The sequence below is a fragment of the Melospiza georgiana genome, chromosome Z (assembly GCF_028018845.1).
Source record: "Melospiza georgiana isolate bMelGeo1 chromosome Z, bMelGeo1.pri, whole genome shotgun sequence".
Classification (NCBI taxonomy): domain Eukaryota; kingdom Metazoa; phylum Chordata; class Aves; order Passeriformes; family Passerellidae; genus Melospiza; species Melospiza georgiana.
Genome location: NC_080465.1, coordinates 49,213,232 through 49,232,180, shown reverse-complemented (window position 1 = coordinate 49,232,180; position 18,949 = coordinate 49,213,232). Strand labels below are relative to the sequence as shown.

Sequence of the window (18,949 nt, the reverse complement as noted above, 5' to 3'; positions counted from 1 at the left end):
GTTTGAAGGTTGTGCTGGGTTAACGCCTTATGTATCCTGAGATCTGGATTTTAGCATGATGGTATCAGCACAGAGGACTGACTGCAGCTGCTCAAACCTCATGCAACAAAAATTTCAGTTTGCATCGCTGAGTTATCACATAAAATGGAGGGATGGATTGTCAGAGTGCACTGAGTTAGGGATGGTGCCAAACAAGGAGCCTGGAACTGTTAGGTAGAAAACCTTAGATTCTTAGTCAATGCCCAGAGCCAGAAGTGTTTCACCTCACAGCTTACTTCAGCAAAATTCAAGTGCAAAGACATAATTCAGTATTTCCAGCAGAAATTATTTTTCTTCTGTGAGAAGGTAATAAATTACATCTCACAACACATGACTGGATCAATGTATTGCATTCTTTGTTTTGCTAAACTACATTATGATATCCTGGAACACAAAATCTAAAGAAGTGAAATCAGCCATCACTGGCCATCACTGCAGATGAAGTGTGTATTTGTAAACAACTACATTTTGTACTTGCACAAAAAAAGATTGCGCACTGCAATCTACTTCTGGTGTTTTAGGGCATTTATGTTTCCATTATATGTTAAGATATTATTTAACTCAGGATGCTGACAAGGAAGAGAATCCCTGAAAATGCCAATCTACTTACACACTCCTGACTTTCCTCTCATGCTTGTGAAAATCTCAACTGCATGTAGTAAAATTAAAAAACACTTTCTTATAAGAAAGTGTGCTTATGGAAATGACAGTGTAATGAAATATTTGCTATCACTCTAATTTTTACCAGTTTGTAATTCAAATAAAAAGGTTTTTACAGGCTTGTATAAATAAACAGTGCAGCAACACAGAGCTCAAAGTGTCTTCTATAAATGTTCTGAATAATTTCCTTCTAAATTTTAACTCAGTCATTGTACATTGCATAACTGAAAAAAAGAGATGTAATGAGGACACTTCACCAAGAATTCTGTCTTTCTTAGGAATTTCTGTTGACTACTAGATCCTAACAGAATTTAATTCTGCTAAAATCAATGGGTATTTTACTATCAGCTTCAATGACAAGGATATAAAAAAGGAATCATATTCAAATAGAACATGGAAGGCTATAATAAAATTTAATTAGCTGCACCCATCAGGGCTTGTACTAAATTAAGCACTGAACCTATAATAAATAAGCACAAGAGCCTAATGTGAATAAGCCAACAATAATAGGAAATCTGTATCTTTTATTCTTTCCTTTTGATTTTGAAGTACTTCTCTTGTAAGAGTCTATACAGGACAAAATGAAAATTACCAGGATGGGGCAGATAGTTCTCTCTAAAACAGCAGAGATGATGGATGTATTCTCCAATTCTGATTTAAAGGCACAGAAAAATTCACAACAAAAGAACAACCGGAAAAAATCACTGTATTCTGCAATAGTATTCCAAACCCATATAATCTCATATTTCATACAAATCAAAGGATATTTAGGAAAGTGAGTGTCCTTTACACAGTCTGAGGAGCCCAAATAAAACAAATAGATTTACATTATCACTAAAAAAATTCACATAATTTTCCAGAGAGGTATGGTAATAACCTAGGTTATGTTTTTCACTGTCTTTCTGATGAAAATATGAACTCTTACACTGCAATGTAATTATCTTTCCGAACTCCTACTTCACAAATATTGCACCACTCCAACTTTTTTCTTCTTTTACTTACTTTGGAATTCAGTATTGCTCAGAGTTCTCTTTCAATTATTCTACATTTGTTGATTATTTTAATGCACTGAAAATCTGCACAAAGAGGAGCTCTACTCTCTCTCCAACCACAAAAATTACATTCCACTAGTGTCTGGCAACTTAATTACTGTGTGTTTTGGATTAAAACACAGAGTTACAGCAGGTAGATGAAGGAAGGTGTCTATGTACTTATGCATGTACACCCTGTTAATTTGTAAACAAGAATTAAAAAAACGCCAAACAACTCCATAATAAAATCTTCCCAGATTCTCCCAGCTTCTGTTAAAAATTATTTAATACTTAAATTCTTTCCCTTCATCCATGATTCTGAAGACTGCTGGCTTTGTCTCTCTGCTCACATCCAAAATGTGTAGTAGTAGTGGGAGACCACCAGAGGAAGACCCTGCAAGGGCAGGCCTGTGATGAACAAATGCTGTGTACACCATACATCCATAAAAACCACATGCAACTCCTGACAAGACAACTGCACAGTACATAATAGCCCAGTAACAGAGTTGAACTGAGGTCAAGCCTGGAATTACTGATTTTAATTGTCTTCTTCTAATTTTTTTTATCCTCCTGGCTTTTTTGTATTGTAAGATCACAAGTAAGTTGTGTACATATTGGTTCTGAATAAAACACTGAAACATGAGTTTATTGTTTCTCATTGTTGGAATTTCCTAGAGGAAAAATATTGCCAAAACAATTTAATAGCGTATTCAAAATTAAGAGTGCATTTTGACCCAAGTGACTATAAATTAACCTAAAAAAAAGAAGAAAGACAATAAATTCTTCATTTTCCAAAAAACTCAGGAAAATAACTGCAACAAAAGAGCATTTCAAAGAGTCAGTGAACAATACTGAGAAAGCATGTCTGCTAATCAAGGTAAGGACAGTTCATTTGGAGGAAAGATTTCCACAGCTTGAGGCTGGAAGCTTTGTGTTTGGAGAAATGTGCTGTAAAATATTAAAATATTTGAATGTCATTAATTTTTGATTCACCTTCAACAAAACCAGGAGAACTGTATCACTCAAATGTGAACCATTTCACGTCTCATAAGATTTCACGTGATTTCAGTGAAGCAAGACATGTTTCCTGTAAAGCACTTGAATGATGTGTTTTGAATTTGTTTCAAAGGTGAAGCTTTTCCCAAGATCCCCACATTGAGGACGGTCCTCATGCCTCACAGTGTTGCTCAAGGCTGTTGCCAAATATCACAGTACCAATTGTGACAACCACGGGAGAAAGGGGAGTTTTCACAATAGGAATTGTGCAATCAGATTAGCCAGTCCAAGGAGGATTATAGAGATGTGAATAATCAGTGCAGGCCACGTCAGCTGCCCAGCACGGTGCAGGGAGATCATGTAAATGAGTGATGGATATACGAACACAAAGGCCAGACCACATGTTGCTCCAGAGTATCTGAGGAAAGAGGCGATGAAAAAAGAAAAAAAAGAATGAATGCTTTGCCTTTATTCTTATTTCTTGTTGTCATTTTCCCCCGCCAAACCAATGAACAATCTGGATGAATATTGACTATCTGCAATTGCTAACAGAAACACCAATTTCTGTTCCTTACTGACTTCTACCTCCTTCACTAGCACTTAATTACCACCCTCTGTGTTGTCCAGCCCCCTGCTTGCTTGTACCTGCACTCTGACATGGCTCTGTCCTTTCAGTCACACCCTGTGATGCTGTTGGGGACTAAATCCCTTACTTAAGACTTGATGTTTCTACTTTCTTTGGGGAAATTTGTCAACATGCAACAGAAAGAGTCTGGACAGTGCATCCTCTGTTACACATCCTTTACCGTCAGAACTGCAAACCTCCTTGCAGCCCAGCCATCTGAGAACACATATTAAAGCATTTAAATATAGAAATGTTCCTGAATCTGCAATTCTTATTTTAATTTATTTAATGAGCTTCTAGCAAATCATTCTTCAGACCTAAAAGGAACAACATGCCCTTCTGGTTACATGATCAACCACAGCAAGGGAAACATTTAACTACTCTTTTTCTAACCCATCCCTTGCTTACAAAAATGTTCTCATTATTTTCACCTACTAAACAGCCAAATGTTATTAAGTAACAACATATTTTGTTTCATATATTTGAACACTCCTTTCCAAGGAATGATCAGTCTAACTAGCAAGCATGCATGTTAGACTGTAAAAGGAAAATTTATCTGCTGGAAATCCACTGTTCAACATGTTTCGTTACTATGCACATTATAGACAAATCAAGTAAGCACCAGTTTGCAAACAGAGATATGTATTGCACAATGTTTAACCAAATTAGGCATCGGGAAGAAATTCTCTCCTGACAGGGTGCTGAGACATTGGAATAGGTTGCCTAGGAAAGCTGTGGATGTCATGTCCCTGGAAATGTTCAAGGCTGGGTAGGACGGGACTCTGAGCAACCTGGTCTAGCAGCAGGTGTTCCTTGCCCATGGCAGGAGGTTGGAACCAGATGAGCTTCAAGGTCTCTTTCAACCTTAAGGTCCATTCTAGCATTCTAAGAGTCTATGATAACATTTTTCTTGACCATCTCTATTACTGGAATACAAAAATATTTACTACAAGAAGAGACAGAAGAAAAAGAGGAAATGGGAAAAACCCTCAAAGATCAGCCACAGAGCAAAAGAAAGTTATTTTGCTACTTTGGTCAGACCCAAACCTGTCATTCTGGTTTTATAATTGCAGATTTTGGTATTTTTAAACACCTCCTTCTCCTGGTTGCTTTAGGAAAGATGCAAACCAAGAATAAATGACAATGCATATAAATATGTTGATGTCAAACATAGCAAAGTATGACTTCCTTATTATTTCCTCTAATATTTTCTAATTATAGAAATCCTACCTTTTCATCAACATAGTAAATTTAAGATATCATTTAGAGACACGTTGATGCCACTTGCTTTCTTGGATTTTTATTATGGACCTTCAACCCAGGTTCCAATGGTCTTAATACAAAACAGAAACTTGAGAGAAGAACACAGTAACAAAGCAACTTTTCTTCTGGCACCATACTCTTTTATGAGTACAGTTACAAGGTCCTAAAGTACACCTCCAATAAAACTCAACCACCTCAGACACAGAGGCAGAATAACAGATGTCAGAACTTTGACAGCTGATTGTTTACACACCAAATCGTTATTTACAACTTAAGAAGGCATAAGCTTCACAAAATATAAAGGTACAATTATTAGTGCTCTTTTTCAACATCAAGACACAAACATAGTAACACCACAGGGAAGCTCACTGCAAACAAGCAACACTCACCTTATGATACCTCCTATATTTGGATAAAATCTTGCCATTGCTACTCCAGCTCCTACAATGGCTAGGTTCAGGATAAGCACATGGAAAAGGCTACAGGAAAGTGAGGAAAGAGTGTTAACATCTGTTATATTTATTACAAAATACCACCACTGTCCTTCATTTACTCTAATATTTAACTGGTACACGAATGGTGTTTTCATTTGCATGACTCACTCCATTAAAGCTAATTAATTTCACAGCAAACATGTCATCTACTGAATAGTCAGAATGCCAATTTCTAAATATCTAGTATTTTGACTCAAGATATTCTTAAGGACTAAGAATGTGCAATTTGGCAATTCTTACGAAAAACATCATACATGGTACTCAGCACTCAAGTATTTCAGATGGACATTCAAATACCAAAGAAACAATACTGTATAACTTAATTCCCACAAGAAAGAATTAGCTTGTTCACAGAACGATCTGAATTGCTCAAAGTCAACTGATGGAAACCAGAAGAAAGGCAAAGATGCATCAAGTGGAAAACATTACAAACACTATTAAAATTTGAACTCTACTGCATTTTGATAGAGGACAAACATTTAAAATGCTAGATGTCTTATAGTATATGAACTGTAATGAACTTTCTTGCTCCTACCCAATTTATGCTGAATTTTTTTGCTGAATTTGTTTTTACAAATAATTTCCAGTTGCTTTCCTTTTGCATTAAGGATGAGAAAAAAACTGAGATTTTTTTATTCTGCAAAAACAGGTTTTAATGCATCAGACAAATTCAGTGCCGAGCACTGTGCAGCACAGAGCTAAGACTCAGGAAAGTATCACTTTTCCTTTCGGGAATATGAAATGTTGGCATATTTTAGCATAAGGTAAAGTCAGGAAATAGAATAAAAACCTGTGATATTTTGGTCACACAGCTGTTTCTATGAAGGGAAAAAAGAATTTTCACAGAGGAAACATGCATACACTTACAGGTTTTGTTTATTCTTCTGGAGGATATGATTTCCTAAAATATACAAAACCTGTAAGTCAAGGCTAATTTTTTCTTCACTGTAGAAAGTATGTGTATTATGGAGGATCTAACTAACAAACTTTTAAAAAGTGACAGCTTCCATGGCTATGGCTGAAAGGCTGCCCGCCAGTTTCCAACTTAGGAAGAAAGATTAAAGACATAGAACAGTCTCATTAAAGTTCAGGTAAATGAAGGTAATTAAAACACAAAGGAATAATTTAAGCTACGCACTTTTTTTAACCTTCAATCTTTTAACATTTATTTTAAAAAGACAAAAAAATTCTTCAATTTTGTACATGACATTTTAACAGTGGTGCAAGAAGTGTACATTAGAGATGAACAACTGCAGTGAGACTACAGCAGCCGTTTTTTCTGGATATAAATCTGGTAAGACCTCATGAACAAAAAATAAAATCCCAAGAATCAGACTTCTTAGGGACCAAATGTGTACACCTTCTCTAATACTGCTAAGGAAAGCCAGTTAACTGACCTGTCCACAAAAAAGTGTCTGCCATTAAAAACTACCTCCTCTCTCCCTACACGTGGCAGATCACAGACCTTACTATCACACAACTGAAGCAGAAAGTTTATGGACACATAAAATGACAGTACTTCTTCCATTCTCTTTTTGCTAAGATTGTTTTTTTTTAGCAAGAGGGACTAAAACCAGGGCAGGCTGACTAATTCAAAAATGTTCTGCAAATTTGTGCCAGTTCAGAGCATTTTAGCAGAAAACCTGAAAAATCTCTGAAGTATTTTATTCTGGCATGCTTTGAAGACGTGATTTTGTTGTTCAAAGCTGTTGTTTTAAAAAATTACTTCTAGATTCTTTTAAATTTTGAAAGCAAATAGGAGTGTCTGTATCTTTGGTGTGAAATGAAACATTTTTCAATTTCTTGATCTGGGAAAGGATTATTAGGTTGAGGGAGGGACAATGTCTTCTGGCTCATTTGAAAACAATGGTCCTCAAATGCTGAAGTCTCCAAAGCAATTCAGTACTTGTGGAGTAGTGCTTTGCAGTTTTCTCTGTCAAGATTAATCAGATTCCTCAAGAACAATACCAAAATCAGAAGGTCTGAAAAGGCTTTGCACCTATCTGTTTCAATGTGAAAGATTACATTGCACTTCTCCCCTGGAACATCCTTGCTCCTTTCTTTATCTTTTTAAACAGCCTGAGTTGTAACCGTGACAGTGGACAACTGGTATTTAACCAGCAAATCCTTTCTTTTACCTAGGCAAATAGTCACAGCTCAGCTCAGCTCATCTCCAGGATGGGGAAAAAGTCGTGATCTTTTTGGAGAGAAAGGCATTACCATTTACCAAAAAACCCCCTACTCTTCTGAATTAAGTAAAATCTGGTACCTAGGGCTATAAGTAGCTACATTATTTGAGGCAGTACATTTCTTAGGACTCTAGAGCTCCGTGCAGGTGTGTTCCAGACAGGACAAGTCTTCTAGCCTGTGACATTTCAATAAGTTCTGAATTGTTCAGGTTTAGCCTGACACTGGCTTACAGTAAAGTTAATGCTCACAACACACTGCAACAGGACAGCCAGGAAACAGCATTTGGAGGCAGGGGAAATAACCACACCATTGTTTATTACAATTATATGATGAAAAGTATTTAGAGGACATTAGAGATTAGAAAAGATTTGGCCTGTTTGTGCTTAATCACCCTGGTCACATACAGGTGTTTTCTAAATGGTGTAACTTTCGTCATCATGGTCCATGGCAGCAGAGTCGGGTGGCCCATGCCAGGGCTGGACTGTCTGCCTGGGCAGCCTGGTTAGGGCTACTGCTTTGAGGTACAGGTTGGGTTGCCTGAAAGAGGCTGTAATTCACAAAGGAAGCACACCCATGGCAAGTCTTCTTCTGTCCTCAGTCTCCATACTCTCAGCTGGCAGTTGAAGATTCTAGCTCTTTTCTACAAAGGGAATCACTGCTCACCTGCAAAAATCCTGCAATCCCACAAAAATGGTAATGGAAAGGAGAAGGGAAAAAGATTAGAAGAAAACGCAAGCTATCTCCTAAGTCTTGCTTTTTTCTCTGCTGGCAAGGTTAACCTTTCAGATTGACAGAGGGGAGAAACAACCTTGTATGCCAGAAGATTATTAAAGGGCTTGCTCCATCAAGTTCTCTCCCACTGAAGTCACTGAACAGCAGTGACCATATATATCTAATTAACTTTGGCATCCTCAAAGTAAGAATCATGTCAAAAACAGTGAAACCAAACCCTAGCACAGGGGAAATTTAAAGACAGAAACTGATTTTAAATCTCTTCAAGTTTTAAGTTCTCTCAGAACTTTGAGACACAGCATGGAGTCACAGGATGAACACACACGATAAGGGAAATTGGAAAGCAAGGAAAGAAGAAAATCAGGATCACCCAAGTAAGAATATTTGAGAGGCTTCTGTATCTAAAAATGCATTTTCTTCCTGGAAATCTCACTCAAGTGACATTGGTCAAAAGACAATGAATCACAACCTTTAAGAGAAGCTAGGCAGAAGTCAGATGAAGAGCAGACAAGCAAACATGCATGCAAACAGAAGAAATGTATTTCACTGCATCAGAAGACATATGTCTGTGGGAGAACTGGCAGGTCTGCTGGGCTACCATGGAGTAAAGGGATGACAATCATTGAGGAAAGCTAAGTGATTTTTGTCTATCAGCTTATTTAACCTCTCAGAACAGGAAAGATGTTAAAAAGTTTTAAAAAATCATCGGATGAATGTTTAAAGCACTTTATGCACACCATATAATTAATCAAGGGAATCTCCGTCACAAATATTACTGTAGGAAAGAGCCAGTAACAAAAATAAAAAATTGGCTTTCTGTACATATAAGAAGATCCAGAGTCAAGCAAGAAACAGCAGATAAAGCACATGCATCTGGCCCTAAATCAGCTGTTAAATGACGCCATTACAAACATATCTCATTATAGAAAAGAAAGCAATTACCCAATACACAGAATTTTGGCCTTCCTTAACAACACCAGGGAGAGCAAAGAGAATGAACAGTTCCTTGGGTTTTGTCCCAGTACATCACTTTCCCTGTTGTAATCCATTTACAAGCATACATTTTGCAAAATAAAAGAAGAAATTAGGATGTCTTCTCTCATTTCTAAATCTTTTGTAGGAAGTAGAGAAAGGCTGAAGGATTTATGGATTGAGTGCACCCTCAGCATCAAGTTGTGTATGGTGCAGTGGACATTCTGGAGGGAAGGGATGCCATCCAAAGCGTCCTGGACAGGCTTGAGAGGTGGGACCCTGCAAACCTCAGGGAGCTCAGCAAGGCCAAGGGCAAGGTCCTGCACCTGCACTGGGCAATCCCAGGCACACCCACAGGCTGGGCAGAGAAGTGATTGAGAGCAGCCCCACGAGGAAGGACTTGGGGGTGGTGGCTGATGAAAAACTCACCATGAGCCAGCAGTGAGTGCTCCCAGCCCAGAAAGCCAAGGAAATCCTGGGCTGCATCCAAAGCAGCGCTGGCCAGCAGATGAGAGAGGAGTTCTACCCCTCTGCTCTGCTCTGCTCTGCTCTGCTGAGACCCCACCTGCAGCACTGCATGCAGCCCTGGGGTTCCCAGCACGATGACAAGGAGTTGTTAGAACAAGTCCAGAGGAGGGCCAGGAGCTGGAGGGCTGGAGCACCCCTGCTATGAGGATGGGCTGAGCAAGCTGGGGCTGTGCAGCCTGGGGAAGAGAGGATTGTGTGGGGACCTCAGAGACACCTTCCAGTACCTGAAAGGGCCTACAGGGAAGCTGGAGAGGGATTCTCTGACAGGAACTGGAGTGACGGGGCAAGGAGGAATGGGTACACTCTGAAAGAGGGAGATTTAGGTTAAATACATGGAAGAAACTCTACTGCAAGGGTGAGGTTTCCCAGGAAAGCTATGGATGGCCCACCTCTGGAAGTGTTCAAGGCCAGTTTGGATGGGGGTCTGAGCAACGTGGTCTAGTCAAAGCTGTCCCTGCTGATAGCAGTGGGGCTGGAACAAATGAACTTCAAGGTCCTTTGCAATCCAAACCGCTCTATGATTCTCTGTGATGATGCCTGTAAGAAGATTGCTGTGTCTAGCACATCTACACGTGCCTTTCAGTTTAAGATAGGCAGAGACAGAAGTCACTGATACAGGTACATAAGAGCAAGGAGAATCCTCTTTCTTAGAATCAAGGATGCTTTTGCTCTCCTCCTGACTGTTGGAAGACAAGACTCCCATTTCCTTTCAGATAAACCATCTCCCACTGTTCAGCTTATGTCTATTGGGAAACCTGGAAGAAAAAAAGTTACATGTTGTCTGTTTAAGCACTTATGTTTGGAGAGGCTGAGGTGCTTCATCACTCAAGACTATGGGTTAGTAGGATACACTACAGGTACACAGCAAAGAGTTGTTAACAGAAAAACAGCACTACAGAATAAAAAGCATGACACAAAAGAGATGAAAATCAAATCTTCCAACAATAAAAGCTCCTTTGAAGATGAGTATGCAGTTTCTCATAATCATCCAGTTATAATCCATGATTTTCCAGAAAAAAATAGGATGTTAACCATGATGCTACTTTTGGTAGAATTTGCCTTTCATTAGATAAAAAAATCTAGACTATAAATTCCAAACCAGGAAACTAGTATCTTGGTGCTTTATTACAATCAGTTTCAGATAAAGAAAAAGGGGTAAACCCCAGAGAATGAAATTGATCTGAGCAATACAATCACACCCAGGAAATAAAAACTATCTGGCAGCCCTGTAAACATGTGTGAGATCAAGCTATTTGCTTTAAGTTGCATCCGTACAGATTTCTATGGACTTCATTTATTAACTTGATGGGTATCTGTTAACTCCACCCACAGCAGCAGCAGGAACCTACACCTGAAAATAACTGCTGATGTGAAGAAGCCTGGCTTTTAAAATCAGTGAGCTTCCATGTAAAGCAACCAACAGCTTAAAACTGAAGATAGGAAAATTTCTAATGGAGACTTTGACCGAAGGAGAAGGTGCTTCTGTTACGGGTTTCTGACTTTGTTGTCTGACTTTTTTGGCAGGAAAATTATAGGCAGAAGTCAAATTTACAACATTTCTCTCACCTGCAAAGAAAACTTAATATAAGAAAGATGCATGCATGAAAAGATATGTGATTTAGCACATAGAATCACAGAGTTAAATGAGGCTAGCTTGCCAACAGAGATCCTGCTCTTTGCCTCCTTTTTCATCCTTTGGGCTCACTACTCACACAAAAATTTTCTCCAGGCATATGACCCAGAGTATTCTCCTCCATATATTCACATTATACAGAAAAATCTAAGAGGTAAAGCATGAATTTGTACAGATCAATCTTCTTATTGCCCAAGAGCTGTTAGCCCTGATTAATGAGGATTTTGAGAAAAGATTCCAACTATATTCAACTATTAGTAGGGTGCTCATTTTCCTACACAAAAAGCTACAGAAATTAATATTTCCAAGTAAGGTTGTTCAGAGTGAATCAATAGGCTCTCCAGTAAGATATCAGTCTATGTCCATAAAAGCAAAAGCTTCATATTTGTAAAACATATCCCTACAAAATCAGCTCTGGGGAAAACCGAAAATACGGAAGTTTTTCCTAGAGAGGTCATAAAGTGCTACTAAAGGAGATTTGTCATCTTAGGTGACTGGTGAGAACCAGTCATGAAGACACATTCAACAACCAGGCAGTAAATCTTTACTATCCTCCCACACACATGTTCTGTGCTTGCTACCAGCCTCCTGCAAGTCTTCACTGCATAGAAAAATACAAGGGCTGACCTTGTAAATGCACAGAAGCCAGAGCCTGAAGGTTAATTCAGTGATTTCTGTGCTGTGTTTGAGACACCTGGGATGTCAGAGAGCGAGAGAGCCCATCAGCCAGAATATGGTACCTTATAGGTTGGAGAGACTTATATGGCTTCCTAGAAACCATTTTTAACTTCTCAGAAGCTTTAAATACTTTACTACAAGGAGTCTTAAAACAAAGTAAATTTAAAAATGAGTGAAGCTACCCACAGGACATCCTGGAGACAAAAATCATCTGCATCATCAAATCCGTCATACCACGAAGGCTTAAAACAGCAAGCTGGAATTAACCTGAGAAGAGACTGGCACAAAGCTGTAGGTTCTAGGAGAGCCCGTGAGGGAAAGGAAAACCATTCTGGTCAGAGAGTAACTAGAGGGAGGAGATAGGAAAAGGCATATCCACATAATATAGAGGACAAGATTATTTCCCAGTGGCTGTGAAATCCATCTTTAGCACTTAAATAAATGGCCTTGTTTCCAACAGTAACTTGCAGCAGTTCCTAAAAATCCCAATGTTGAACTGCATACAATTCTGAGTCAAAAAAAGCAGGCATTTATTTCACTGCCTAATTTTAGGCATTCAGTTTCTAGAACCTATTTCAGGACTCAGAAGAAACCTGAAACTCAGAACAACATCTCTGCAGACCTAAACTGTTGATGCCACAGAGGAAATACACATTCCTTTCTGAGATTTTTTTTTTCCTTTCCTCCATCAACAGTAATTCACAATACAAAATAAGAAACTTGGAGATTAATGGCAACTTCTCAGCTGTGACAAATTCAGTATTCTAGTACTCCAAATATAAATGTCCTAGGTTTTATTTAAGAAACCAAACTAAAACTGAAATCTGCATCAGCTCTTCCCTGGAGTACAGACACTGTACAAATGCAAGGGTGTGGCTCATCTCTGAAATTAGCATGTGAAAAGCTATTTTTATAAGCATAGCAGCAGCCCAGATAGCACAAGTAACAACTCACTCAGCTATTAGCTCTGTTTAAAAACAGATGGATGATTACTAATCAGGCACGATCAAAACAAAGATGGCATGCTGAAAGGTTAGTATTTGGAGTATATATTTTTCACAGCTTAAGGATTGCTAGATTAAATGCTCCTAGACTAAACATTTTTTTTTTCCTTTTGTCATATAATTGCATAACCCAAAGGGAGTGTGTTGACAAAATTACTATTTATTGATAAAAGGAAGAGCTAAACTAAAAGAATCCCCCTCCCCCATTCTGCTCTGGCAAACTGTAACAGTCCTGATCTGCAGGTGTGCCCATTCACCCTGACTCTACAAACTCTGTGAAACCAGCTTATGAAATGAACCTAATGTACAAAGAAAATCCCCAAAATCTAGCCAAATTTCTGACAACAGAAAGCCAGTTAAGCAGAGTGTGCCAGACTATTGTCAAGAAACAGACTCCTTACCTTGGGTAAGCACTTCCAAACAACTGTCTTAACAGCTGGACTCGTGCCAGATAGCCCAACAGTGGGTATACAGTCATCATTTGGAACAGCAGGAATATTCTTGCAACAAACGACATGATGTCATCACTGGGAAAGTTATCTAGAAAATTCTAAACATATAAGTAACGTTACATATCAATGGTGGCTTGTTTACATATATCTGCTGGGTTTTAATATCTATGTGCCAGAAAGAATGGGACAAAACCCGAACAACTACAATTGCTAGATGAACTCCATAACATGAAAAACCCTCTCCCTCTTTTACAACTGCCTTGCCACATAATAACAACCAATTTTTGAATGTTACTAAGCTGATGTCAGTGTTAATGCTATTATTACATAATGAATTGCTTTCTGATCTTTTGAACATCCTCAAACAATCCAGGCTGTGGAAAGGCCACCTGACCTTTTAGGCAGATGGATTCATATGCTCCTTTTATCTATCATACCATAACTACTTATTAAAAACAGTTACTTAGTGAGTAAAACTGCATTACATACAAATGAGTAAGGGATCATACACTACTAGTGGGAACATTTGAAAAAGTATTATAAGACTTAAACATCATAGAAATATACAAACAGCTTCGTAAGTACCTGAGAGAGCTAAGAAAATAAATGGGAAGGAAATCACTCATTACATGTTATTTAAATGTGGATTTCATCCTGTGAAATTATTTCAGTACAAAATAATTTGTTTAACAGTGATACCAGTTCTAACTAATCCACAGTCAGAGGAAGCCTTTAAATTCCACCTTATTACTAAATATTATCCAGAGCTATAGAACACCTGGCATAACATGGATCCCCCACTGATAACTGCTATCTCTGAAGCAATTTAGGGCGTGGAAATCAGCTTTGCCTAAAAGCAGATAAAGAGTTTTTGGCCTTCGTAGAGTATTTCGTGTGGTGCTATTATCAGAAGAACTCTGCTGGCAAGGCTCACCAGTGTCAGACTCCAGAGGTCAGACTTCAAATGTAATTGCAGTGAGGACTCCTGTCTAAACAAACTTTCTTTCACATTCTATATCTTCTGGAATCCCAAAGAGTCACTGCACACACTTCTCAGGATTAAAGAAGCTAAAGAAATGAAAAGCTCAATTGTTCACTTTTTCATTTTGGTCCTTCATCACTTTCACAGAGTATTTATTATATGTTTGTTTTTCACTCAAATATTGGGAACCATTTGTGAATATAAATGAGATAACACAAGCATTACTCATCTGTTTGTGGTAGTGCCCACAAGGTGTCCCACCAACTGACCACAGTCAAGCACAGATGCTCCTGCCAGGGTGAATCATGAAGCAAGAAGCAGTAGCTGGGTTTTTTTTTATTGCGTATTTATTAAAAGGTTAATGGACAAGTAGGGTATCTTGGCATGTATTAGGAAGAGCACTGCCAGCAGGTCGAGGTGGGTGATCCTGCCCCTCTACTCAGCCCTGGTGAGGCACATCTTGAGTGCTGTGTCCAGTTCTGGGCTTCTCAGTGCAACAGACACGGAGCTCCTGGAGTGGAGCCTCCAGCTCAGGGCTACAAAGATGATTAAGGGACTGGAGCATCTCTCTTACAAGGAACGGATGAGGGAGCTGGGCCTATTCCTGTTGCACCTCATCAATGTACACAGGCATCTGAAAGGAGGGTGCCAAGAGGACGGATCTGGCTCTTCTTGGTGGTGCCAAGCAATAGGACAAGAGGCAATGGGCAGAAACTGATGCACAGGAAGTTCCAACTGAAGATGAGGAAGAACTTCTTCAGAGTGTGAGTGACTGTGCATTAGAACAGACTGCCCACAGAGGTTCTGGAGTCTCCCTCACTGAAGATATTCCAGAACCATCTGGATGCAATCCTGTGCCATATCCTCTGGGATAGCCCTGCTTGAGTAGGGAGGTTGGACCACATTACCCACTTCGGTCCCCAAAAAAACCATCTTGTGATTCCTTGAAATATATAATACAGTAAAATATCTCACCTGTTCAATACATTCTTTGGATAATGGTGGAGAAGGAAAAGATGCAAAAATTATCACTCCAACATACAGGTATGTCAGTCCAACCAGGAAGTATGCAATAGAGAGGTCTCTCACCTGAGGAAAAACAAGATTTTATTTTGGCCAGCACTTACATACAAAACCTCATAATAAGATTTCTATTTCATGTATTACTGTTACTTTTATATGCATTACTTTCTTCTGTTTACTACTATCACTTGTACATTTTTATTTTTACTTCCTACTACTTGGATGGAGACTTCAGACCTGGTTCTAATCAGATCAGAAAGCTTCAATACCCAAAGTGGACCTAGACATGTATTGTTGATCTCTCAACATACAAAAAAGGCACCATGAATGAGATATGCCGATAGATGTAGCGTGTTATTCCTGATGCATAAGTATACACTAGTTATTAAAACAAACAAGAAATCCCTTCTACTTTCTTACATTCAACTATTCCTAATAAGACCCTTGGGACACTGACACACAGAAAGTCTAGAAAGCCATATGTTAAATTTCTTATCCTGAATAAAATCTTGCGGTCAAAGACATCAGTCTACCCAACTGCAGATGTAATACAAAGGATGTTAATCAGAGGTTTTAAGGAGAGAGTGTTGAAGCTAGGGTCCTAAATCCACACTTAACTACACTACATACACTTAAGTATGGATTTAAACCTAAACTTCAAAGTTCAGTTCTGAAAATTCTGGCTATCTTTTTAAGGTATATAATATATACAAGTGTTTTCCACTGCACAAAAATAACCACACGTTTATTACAGGAAAATGACTGGCAAAACTAATTAAGTACTTTATGAAACTAGAGAATTCACATATACATCAGACTGATCTCACAGCAATGTACTTGTTGAGTTATTCTTCTACATAAATTACTTCCTTTGGAAATAAAGAGGGAGACCATTTGTTTCTAGTTATTAGCTAACTAAATCCTGTGTAAGCTTTGTTACAGTACAAAACACTCACCACCTTACAGAAAGCCATTTGTTCAGCTGCTGCTAATCATCAGCTTCTTAAAGGATTACTAGTAATGTTTCAATACATGACCCTATTTTCCCAAGATTGAGAAGCAAGTCTTACTAGCCCAGGCATAGCACCGAATTATTAGGATTATACTGGTTTCCAGACCAGGGTGATAATTATCACCTTCAGCCAGCTCACTGAACATGAGCAAAGCTTCCTCACATCTGTGCATGGGAATGTTTCCCATAGTGCTTCTTCACACTATCTTATTGACAGAAAAACATATCCTACACCATTCCAGGCTCTGCCAAGGGCAAGGCAATCCCTGAGGAAATGATAAAATACTAGATTATGAGTTGTGAGAGAAATTCAAATAGAAGCCAGTTTTTTGTGAAAGACGTGGAATCTCCTATTCATTTTGCATGTTTTTGGGGTAGAAGATTGCTGTCTGATGAGGAATATTATTTGCCTTTTAGAGGCTGATGGGAAAAAGGAATCAGCGTGATTTGAACATGTTCCAGGGTCATGTTCCAGCCTTCAAGCTCCCAGCAGCTGCACACTTCTAGCTGCAAACTCTTCCTTCTGCTGACCACTTACATGCACATGGAAGATGATTGCCTAGACTTCACTCTTCTCATACTGGCCATTGAGTAAGGACTATCAACTTTCATCAGAAGTCGAGCAGTAGCCTTTTCTTTAAATTATGTGCAGAATTTCTTCTTGTGACATGAGAAGCTGTACAGATTTTTATATATCATCTACACCTTCAAAAGCACTAGTGCCCACCCACTATAAGAACTAATTTTAAGAATATTAAATATGAGCATCCATATTTCTTGCAGGTATTTATCAGTAACTTCCATTAATTGTAGGACTCAAGAGACACAGTAACGCAGTTTTGCAAAGAGATGCAGACTCTCATCTCTTGAGGACAGGACTTGGACAATTTTTCAAAACACATCCAGTGTGTTCTGCACATCTTAATGCACATCATCTGCCAAAATCTGCTTTAAGTCCGGTATTTTAGGTGTAGTCCTGGCACATAAAAATGGTATAGTAACTCACAGTTGTTATTTGTACTCTGTCTACACGTAAGTTCTAGAACCAACTGTAAAACTATTTTTGCTGTGACGGGTGCATGCAGTTGTGAGGGCAAGAAATGTGAAATAAAATTCTTACTGCTTCCTTTAGACATGAAAAATGGTAGATAGGTGGTGTGCTATTACCTCTAACAGGTACTTGCACCAGTACTAACCAGTTCATGTTTCCAGAGTTCTTAAGGGTGGTATGCTTCAATCTGCACTGAAACTAAGTGCTGAGATAATTTTGATAATTTATTTTCATAGCGTGTAACACAACAGACTATTTTCTCCAGGTGTTGTCACCATAGAAAGAGTACCCAGATTTTGATCTGAATAGCTATTAAACAAAAAATAGACAACTTGAAAACCTGAATTTATTTTTTTCTCAAACATCCATCAGCTCCCTTCCAAATACATGCTTCTATGAGTAAGATGGTTACCTCTGTACAACAACATGAGTTTACATAACAGGAACATCTTTTGATTAATGTTCATTATTCCTCAAGAGACCTGGGTTCACTCCCTTAAGACGTTGACAGTACTGTTTAGACAGCATAATTCCAGAAAAAAAAATGAAAGGACACATGGGGAGAGATAAAAGGATTATTTTAAGTAAGAGCAATAACTACACTTTTTTGTTTTAAATTTGATACTTGAGGCATTTACATTCACACAAAAGCAGACATTGCTGTGGTGAATGCTGCCTAAGCATAAGAATATAGCAATTCTTACAGCCACAGCTTAAGAATCAAACTTGTAGAAAAAACAGTGTTGGAAGCAGGAAGTATTTGTAGAATCACAGTGGGAGTCTCCAAGTAAGTATCTAAGGCAACATGCTGGTCACAGTTCATAAGGATCATAGCCTGATACCTGCCAAATCCTTCTCAAATACACCTGAAGTAACAGGCAGATTTTCAGACAGAGCTTGGAGAGCAAACTCCCAGCAGTTACTTCTGACAGGGAGCTCTCCTGGTCAGATCCACAGAACAAAGAAATGGTTAGAAGTGCTGCTGGAAGAACAGAAAATTGGCTGATCAAGGCCGGCAGCAGCAGTAGAACAAAGGAAGAAATCAGCCTCCTAACAAAAGGATGACTGTGGAGCTAACAAAGACAGCCCTGAAAGCACAAGACATTGTATCACATCCACAGACCAGTCGTATTCAGGTGCTGGCCAGACTTGCAGCAAGGGATTTGACATGGCACAGAGGAGGCTCTGTGGCTCTATGGACATTTCTTACATGGTGCTGCCACATGGTAGTTCCAGGCCTTGATTTGCCTGCTGAATGCCATGGAAAAAACAGCTCACTTCCTTCCTCAGTACCAGTGAAAGCTACTTTGTGGAGTTGCTTCTTGGATGGAGAAGCCAGTATCGGTGCTTAGTAATGATTACCACATTTGAAATACCTTTTGATCATCCCATTTCAGATTAGTCCCTTCTCAAGAGAGATGCTGACTCCCTAATATCTCAACAGGACTTTGATCTAGATCATAAAAATGACTCCACCTGCTCGTGCATCAAGGACAAGTTGTAACATTTAACTGGGTGACAAAAATAAGTACTTCACCAGGATGGATGATGCTGTGCATCATTTTGGCAGGAAACAGAAACCAA

At 38.8% G+C, this 18,949-nt stretch overlaps 1 protein-coding gene across 4 annotated transcripts in view; it reads right to left on the bottom strand.

The window, feature by feature from the left end:
* Nucleotides 1-1,388: 1,388 nt before the first annotated feature.
* Nucleotides 1,389-18,949, bottom strand: part of SLC38A9 (solute carrier family 38 member 9) — a 45,795-nt gene continuing 28,234 nt past the window's right edge. For all 4 annotated transcript variants that reach the window (XM_058044262.1, XM_058044261.1, XM_058044264.1 and 1 more), the window contains 4 exons: nt 15,255-15,368; nt 13,247-13,395; nt 5,004-5,093; nt 1,389-3,144 (listed from right to left, as the gene is read on the bottom strand). In XM_058044262.1, coding sequence (XP_057900245.1) covers nt 2,979-3,144; nt 5,004-5,093; nt 13,247-13,395; nt 15,255-15,368 — 519 coding nt within the window. In that variant the 3' untranslated portion in view covers nt 1,389-2,978. The remainder of the gene's footprint in view (nt 3,145-5,003; nt 5,094-13,246; nt 13,396-15,254; nt 15,369-18,949) is intronic.